Raw genomic sequence first — 8,488 nt, forward strand, 5'->3', positions numbered from 1 at the left:
AACTTATTAAACTCACTATCATGCCCCAACTCTTGGAAACGAAGGCATATATCTCGAAATAAATCTTCCCACAAAATGACTTGTTTACCAATTTGATAGTCTTGAAACCACACATCAGCTTTACCTTCTAAATACATGGAAGCCATGTTCACCATTTGTGAATCTGTCATATTATGCATCACAAAGAATTTCCTACACTTACGTATCCATGAACGAGGGTTTGTACCATCAAATTTTGGAAACTCAACCTTTGGTTTCGGTTGTTGAAACTGATTATGATCTTGAGCTCCAAACAAATAACGAGGTTGGTGAGGAATATTTTCACCTGAAGGAGAAGGAATGTGGTTACGAGGTGGAATCTGACCCAATATACTTCCATCTCCACTGGCGGGAATGTCGTTGTTGGATTGATTATTATTTGTGAGCTCGATGTATCGATCTACCTGCTTAGATAGAACTGCAGTGATGGTCGTCATTAGTTCAGGAGTTGGTTTACCCTGAGCTTCTTTGATCTCTGAAATTGATTGCATCACTGTATCATACTTAACTGAAGAATCACTTTGCGATCTGGTAAGTTCGTCCATCTTCTTAGTGAAATCTGCTTGAGCTGAAGTCAGTTCATCAATTTTTCTAGTTAGTTCTTCAACAGCTGCCTTGTTAGCCATGATAGGTCCAGGATAGATGCTTCTGATACCAATTTGTAGTGATCTACACTACAAGGAAAAGGTTAGGGTTTCTGAGAAGAGATCAAGAAGAGAAATAGATGAAGATAAGAAGGAAGATGGCATAAGGGGAGGTAGAGCTGGAGTAAGAAAGAGAAATAGAAATTGTATTCAAAAAATATCTGATAAGAAATCCAATGATAGGCCGGCTACAAATACCGGTCATTGGTCCCTTCTTACAACCCAACTGTTAAAGGCACACTAATAAATAAACAGGGCCCTTAGTACTAAGGGCACCCCCAGAAGACTATGACAGAATATATATCAAAACAACAGTAGAACAAGAATCTTTCAGCTTACAATCGAACCGTAACTCAATACTCATAGAATTGTTAATGCCAACACAAAATTCTCAAAACACAGAATATTATATATGTTTTAACTAAACTTGATTAGAAGAATTACCTTTAACTCAGTTGAATCTCAAGTTTTATATGTAGAAGTGAAGTTCTTAAAATCCCAACGGAAACGAGGATCTACATCGCAGTATTTACCCTGGAAAGTGAAAAGGCATGAGTTTGTAACTCTGCTAGGGTTTATGTCTCTTCTGGAGAACAGGCTCGTCTCTAGTTGGTGCGGCTCTATGGGCTATCCTCCCGGCTTCCAGTGCCCAATAGCGAAAACATACCTAAGGTGCGTGGGACATGATTGTTCCATACGTGCTTTTGTGGGTAAGGCATCGTATAAAGAAACAACTGCTCACTTACCAAGTCGAAATCAATACTCTTCAAATTAGGTGCTGCTTTGAGCAATGCAAATATTAACTTATCTGGTGCAGGGCCTTCAAAGTAGTTCAACTCGTTCAAATTTTGAAATGTAGGTAGGTTGTTTATCAAATCGTCTACATCAGAGAGAACCTATTCAACACAAGGCAGTGCCAACACATATATCAGTTTTGAGGAGTCATACCATATATTACATCATAAAAACATAAAGATGAGTACAAAGAAAAAAGAATACCTCCAGGGATGTGGCATATATTGTTAGAATTTTTACATGGGAAAGGGCTCGAAGAAGCTTACTTACAGCTGCAATCCTTTGCTGCCTTCTATTAAAGAAGACTTCTGCATTATTTAGCGTTACAAAGCTAGATATGTCACAATCCTTGACCGCACCAACCAGAGTAAATAAGATATATCAGACTTGGTGCATGAATTTTTAGATGACAATCTTGTAGACCAACTTCCTCGACGATTGATTACAAATTCTCAAAACTTCCAGAGCTGGAGTCAAAATACAGAATTTCCTGACACCAGACCAAGTGCAGTCTTCCAATTTCAGTTCTTCAAGGACAGGGCATTTTATGTTCCAGCAATTATCTTCAAGGACAGTGTAAGGCTCTTGAGTTTTGGAAAAGAGAAACTTTTAGGAATATGAATAGCACAGGATGCACTTAGCTTCAATTTAGCCAGTGATTCACACTTAAATAGAAACGAAGGAACAGAAAAAGGTTTTTTTAGATCAAAATAGAGACGAGTTTTTCAACATTATTACCCCTTGTGATATTAGAGATCCATGAATGAACCCGAGATGCGTTCATGTGTTTATGCGTATCAAGAGTGAACTTCTGAATATTTGATGATGCATCACGAAGAAGCAATGTTCTATCCAAAAAATTCATGAATTTATTGATCTCAGACAAGGAAGTGGATTCGGGATAATTCCAGTAGGAGTACGGAAATACTAGATCTGGAATAGAGTGCCATATGTGATTCCATCTTTGAGATAGCACACAGGTGCTAGCAACACACTTGGTATCAATGAAAGAAAGGATATAATGAAGAAGTGAGTCAGGTAGTTCACTAATCCTATCCTCCGACTCGCCGACGTTATTATTCCGTCTCTTGACTAACTTCCGATTATCGGAATCCATGACTTCAATATTGAATAAGACCCTGGAACAAACTACGTCCTGTATGTATTTATTTATAGACTGGAGTCCTAAGCAAATAAAGAAACATACAGAAATAAAGACCTAAAATAGAATTTACGTACAAAGTATGCTTACCGGAATAAGTTGCCGCCGACTGTCCTTGCTCGGTTGACTTTTCTGCCTTGCATGTCGCTATAAACTCAGTGTTTTCATTTGTGCAAGGATTTTCGATTGATTGATGAGAAGTTTAACAAAGTCTATCAGTTTACACCTAATTTCATTCATTCTTTTTTGTAATTCCATTTACAGAGAGGATTCAGCTGACAATATACTAAAACAACAGTAGAGCAGCTTACAATCGATCTTCACTACTTCAAAACTGTCTAATCCTATTACATACTGTATTCCTTTTTGTGATGCTAACTTGTGCTTGTCAAATAAGTACCCAATGGCTTGAACTATTTGATGTTGTGGTATTTACTGCCGACATAAATCAGTTGGCGGAGATGAACAAGAGAACTCCCTCTGACTGCAAATTTTATGACCACCTAAATGGCAAGCAAAGGGATTCACTCATTTTATTTTGTAATTTTCCTGCCCTAAAACAAACAGAATTAGAGTTGCAAAGCCAAGTCAGGTAGTTGAGAGTCGGCCAAAATGCCTGGAGATCCTGACGACTGGAAGGTAAGGTTCAAGTCTGGGGGAAGCATGTCTCTTTTCTTATTTGTCTGTGTAGGATGTTGGATGAAACCTTGCCAAGGAGGCTGCATTTGAAACTGTGACAAGTCAGCTGTTACTCTTTGTGGGAAAACCATCTGTCTGCTGTTCTGGAAATGTGGTTCCCTGCCTAAAAGTTGAGGGTGAAACCTGTTCAGAGACTGAAACTGTAAACCCCCTGAAGGAAGTTCTCCTCGAAAATGAAGTACAGATTGCGAGGATTCTTGGGTTGGGTTGAAGAGAGAAGCGGCTGACATCTCCATTCTGGGTGGATCTGGTCTTTCCAATGGTTTGAGATGCGGAGCCCCTAGCGACATCCATGCCCGTGCAGCAGCAGTCGAGGCGGCACTAGAATCATCTGTTCTTGGGGATGAAACTGACATAAGCTGCTGAGTGCCTGTAGTGTGTAGGTTGGAAGCTTTTAGCTGCTGCTGTGTCTTTTCAGCTAACATCCTCAGCATTTGATTAGGATTACTAAGACCCTGATGATAGTCAGCTGCGGCAGCACTTGAACCATCTCTTCTTGGGTATGAAACTGGCATCATAAGCTGCTGAGTGCCAATAGTATGTGGGTTTGAAGATTTCAGCTGTTCCTGTGTCTTTTCAGTTAACATCCTCGGCATTTGACTGGGGTTACCAAGAAACAGATGATGGTCACTTGCAGTGGCACTACAATCATTTCTTCTTGGAGAAGGAACTGACATCATAAGCTCTCGGGTGTCAGTGGTGGGACGATTTTGCCATTTCAGCTGATGTTCTGTCTTTTCGGACACCATCCTCGTCATTCGATCGGCATCATTGAGACCCTGATGACGATCTCCAGTTGCCGCAGGGCTGGAATCACCTCTTCTTTGGGATGGAACGGACATCATAAGCTGTTGAATGTCAATCGTCGGTGGTTTTGAGGATGTCAGTTGATGTTGCGTCTTTTCGGCAAATACTCGGATCATTTGGTTTGGTTCATTAGTACCTTGATTTTGATTTCCACGTGGAGAGTGAGTTTCGGATCTGGCCTCCGTCTTAGGAATGAATTTCGGAGAGCGGCTAACCCAGTCGCTCTTTGTGCTATTGATAACCTCCCTAACAACTTCTGGTTTCTTAAAAGCTGCAGACTGATCCACATTCCCATTCCTTGAAACCATCTGGAGTGTGCGATTTTTCGTCTCTGAATCACGTGCGAAAGGATTTCGTGGAGAAGCACTGTGAGGGGTCCCACTGGATGAGGGTGAAGAATTCAACTCAATCTGCCTCAAAATGTTTTCAGGTTTCGCAAAGTTTATTGCTAACTTGTTTTCTTGCTTATGTGTGGCAAGAGGAACAGGCTTCACTCTATCAGAACCAACTACAGGTGGCTTCCTTGCTGAAATGGGCCAACCCAAGGGGGAATTGTTTGCAGGATCAACTGGCTTACTAGAACCTGCAACTACTGATGAATTTCTAGTTCTCGATTCAGTTACTTTTGGTGAAAGTGTAGCTTGTGCTTTCTGCGTACGACACTTGGGCATCAGTAAAGGCTTTGGAAGGGGTTCATATTCTCCAACCCACCCACGACCAAAGTTCATTCCTGTAGGAAGTGCCTGTTCTATTCTCAGAGAAGCGACTTTCCAGGCAAAAGGTCCAAGAGCTGCAGCGAAACGAGCCAGGCTTCTTGCATAAGAATGATGATCTTCATGAAGCATAACCTGATTCAAAAACAATTGGAACAGGATAAGTAGTCTGCAAAGCTGCAGGAGGGAAATTCAGTTTTTGTTACATACATCAACTAGTTGTTTTGTGTCGCCCTCGAAAGGTGTAAAGATTGATTCAGTATCAACTACTGGTTCACTGGAGATATTGTAAGTTTTCCGGCGGTTCTCATCTATCACCACAATCCTTTTCACAAGTTTAGTTGGGACATCCTTCTCTGTGGAAGAAATAAAAAGGATAAAACAAGTAGTTTCATTTTAATTAGCAAAATTCAGAAATCTCAAAAATGTTTTTCAAAATAAATGTTTAAGTATTTACCTGAAAGTTGTTCCTCGGTCTCATCAGGTTTATTCTCTGTCAAGGAAGAATTTTCAGTAACAAGCCCATCGCCACTGCTAGGCTTCTCACAACCAGCTTGGACTGCAGGTATTGACAATGAACATGTATCTACCACACTAACGAGAGTGGCACCTGAGGAGAAACCAGAACCCATGGGTTCTTGGAAGGGTGTGCAGGAGGAATTTTTCTCTGGCTTCTTCACCAAGGAGTTGGATTTGGTCTTCTGCTCTGACTTGGCCTCTGACATTGCGTGTTCACTGTCAATTCTAAGGCTCTGAAACTTTATTCTTGCCAGCTCTTGTATGGAATTTGCCTTTCCCATATCAATGAAGAAGAATCATTATGTTGAACAAGATAGAAAATTTGAAGTAAAAACTAATAGAATGTAGAGTCATGTACCTGTTTAAAGTAAACAGTTTCTGCTGCATTGTATTGCATCGCATTCGAGCAAACGAGATGAACATCATTCTGCATTTGAAGATGGTGAGCTTTAGAAGCTATAAGATATCAACATGAAAGGCTTCTAGGATAAAGCACTCCTTCAACATTTAAACCCATCAAGAGCAACATGAATTAAAACAGACCAGACAAGTTACTTAAAAGCAACAAATGTAGAATGTTGCACTTTTACCATGGTTGATATGATCGTAAACTCCAACTATAATGAGGCTTCATCGAGTGGTGTCATTATGTTTTTCAAAAATTAATGCCCTCCGCTCAAGAAAAACTACGAATCTTACTATAGGTTAGTCATCCACAGGTTACATCTTACAACTTTGTATTTTCAGTTTGTGATCCTTCCCCTCTAAACCTCTTGGAAGTATCACAGCTAACAATCAATTAAAAATGATAATTGCTTTCCTGTTGCCAATGATTTGTCGTAGAAGTAGTGTCTAAAATATATCCGCCTTTTCTATTCTCTGGCTCGCTAATCCTATAAAACGACTCTCTTTAGACTCCACGACACGGGCATCAAACAAGAGTTTTAACTGTACGAACCATTATCTTTCAATTCCAAAATGATGTGCAAGAATAGGAAGAAAATTCTGCTGCATGATCAATTTCCTATACCATATGCCCTCAGAAAAAAAATTGTTGATAGTGAGAACCTACCTCTAGTTCCTCCAAGTTAGAGTAAGTCCCACCTGCCAATTTCCTCCTTATGGTTCCAAAATCCATTGGATGCTCAATCACGTCGTAATAGTCGGGAAGCTGCCAAATGAAGCCAACCTCATAAATAAATGGAAGTTTGTAAATCTTTACATCAAAACATAAGAATGTACACACTCATGCAACAATCCAAATACCTCATCAGGATCCACAGGCTGAGCAAAAACATCATATGTATCTTTCCTGCCACATTACAGGATAAAAAATCAAAACCAAGCTAAGCCTTGAAACAATACAAAAACAACTGAAAAACAAAGGAGTATACAACTCTACTATATATACCTTTGAAGCTTATCCAGAATCAACTCCAATTCTTGCCTATCCGGTAATGGAACACCTAATGAAACATCAAAGTGTGAGTACTCAATCGATCAAACCCAACACCACCAAGATAACCCACCCAGATTGCGAAAACCATACCTGAAACCAAACTCGTTTCTTTTATATCTACATTGTGCCCCCTTTCCTGCTAAAGATTCACTGTTAGTAAAATTCTTGACACTAACATGAATTAAGTGCAGGAAAGAACAGAGACAATCAGACAAGTCCCTCTATGTGTGGGGTTAGCTGAGACAGTTGACTAAACTGTTAATATCATGAAACGAAATTAGAGACAGAGACATTTCAAGTCTAATCACTAGTCTAGCTAGCAAGCTACTACCAGTCTTCTTCATTCACTAAGATTATTATACCTTTTTCGTCTTCTGAATCTTCTGATCACTGGACCCATTGAACAATTTATCACACCTATCATCATCGTCATCGTCTTCTTCTTCATCATCATTATCGTCCACATTACGATCATAATCATAGAAATCATTCACACTACCTTGAATTTTCCTCTTCTTATTACTACTAGTACTCTTTTTAACAACACTTCCTCCGCCATACTCAGAAGAAGTACTCTCAGACATTAGTTCTAATTTCTTCAATCTCGTCCTTCTTCTTCCTCCATCTTCTAACTGAGTCGGACTCGTCACTGAGTCTACTCCACTAAAACCCTCATCTTTAATATAATTACTATTATTTTTACTGTGATGATGATGATTATTCTTGTTATGGTTATTATTACTATAACGACCAGCTGGTAATTTCAAAACCAACTTCATTTTTTTCTCTCTCCTCCTTTCTTCTTCATCATCATCTTCTTCTTCCTCCTCGTCCTCGTCTTCATCATCATCATCAAAGTCCTGATACCCATAATAACTCGGATTCCGACGCCGGATGTTTCGTTTATGGTCAGATTCCGATACCTGACTTCTCTGAGATTTTACTACTCCTCCAACTTTCCTACTAGATGGTATGAAATCAAGTTTTCCTGCTGGTGCTGGCCTCCCTCCACCTGCTTTCTTCTTCCTCTTCATTATCTTCCCCATTTCCTTTCCCTCCCCTGAAACTCTCAAACAAACCAAACCCAAAACCTCTCAATCTTCTTTCTCTCTCTCAGTCCTGCCCTGCCCTGCAATTATTTTTCTTTGTTTTCTTCTCTCTCTCTCTCATCTCTTTTGGATTTTCAATTCTTTTCCTCTCTGTCTCACACTTTCTCTCCCCCACCCCACTACACTTTCTTGTTGGCTTTTGCTTGTCGTATTTGAACCGAACCTCTGTACCGAGCCTGAACCTCAACTTTGCTTTGAAAATTTATTTATACAGCAAATGGATTGCGGGCACGTGGTGATCCGAAAGGGCGATGGAGTCGATCGGTGAATGTGAGCCGTGTAAATGAGAGTGTAAACAGTGGAAATTCAATTTCAAACTACGGTGATGTGTTTGGTGGGCTCCAAGGCGAGAAGATGGACAACATACAGATGTAAGGTGATTGAGAGTGGGCGGGACCAGTAATAAAAAAGAAAGTAATTAAAGAGAAAGTCGTACGGGTAGAGCTGCTGCGCGCTGCCCGTGTTTTTTGATTTTCTTTTTTTTTCTAATGCGTGGGGTTGGGGCCGATACGCGTTGTCCATTGGTCATTCATATACCTAAT

The 8,488-nt window shown here is 40.0% G+C and overlaps 1 protein-coding gene across 2 annotated transcripts; it reads right to left on the reverse strand.

The window, feature by feature from the left end:
• Nucleotides 1-2,836: 2,836 nt before the first annotated feature.
• Nucleotides 2,837-8,251, reverse strand: LOC113348551. Of its 2 annotated transcripts, none has more exons than XM_026592370.1 (9): nucleotides 7,200-8,251; nucleotides 6,928-6,976; nucleotides 6,790-6,844; nucleotides 6,645-6,690; nucleotides 6,451-6,549; nucleotides 5,737-5,805; nucleotides 5,317-5,650; nucleotides 5,070-5,215; nucleotides 2,837-4,994 (listed from the first exon to the last, which is right to left on the reverse strand). In XM_026592370.1, exons 1-9 carry the CDS (start codon nucleotides 7,881-7,883, stop codon nucleotides 3,210-3,212), a joined length of 3,267 nt encoding a protein of 1,088 aa, XP_026448155.1. In that variant the 5' UTR covers nucleotides 7,884-8,251; the 3' UTR covers nucleotides 2,837-3,209. The 2 variants fall into 2 exon arrangements, with proteins under 2 accessions (XP_026448155.1, XP_026448156.1); XM_026592371.1 differs by having other exon boundaries at nucleotides 6,928-6,973; nucleotides 7,200-8,250.
• Between the last annotated feature and the right edge of the window lie 237 nt (nucleotides 8,252-8,488).

The sequence above is a fragment of the Papaver somniferum genome, chromosome 2 (genome assembly GCF_003573695.1).
Source record: "Papaver somniferum cultivar HN1 chromosome 2, ASM357369v1, whole genome shotgun sequence".
Taxonomy (NCBI): Eukaryota; Viridiplantae; Streptophyta; class Magnoliopsida; order Ranunculales; family Papaveraceae; genus Papaver; species Papaver somniferum.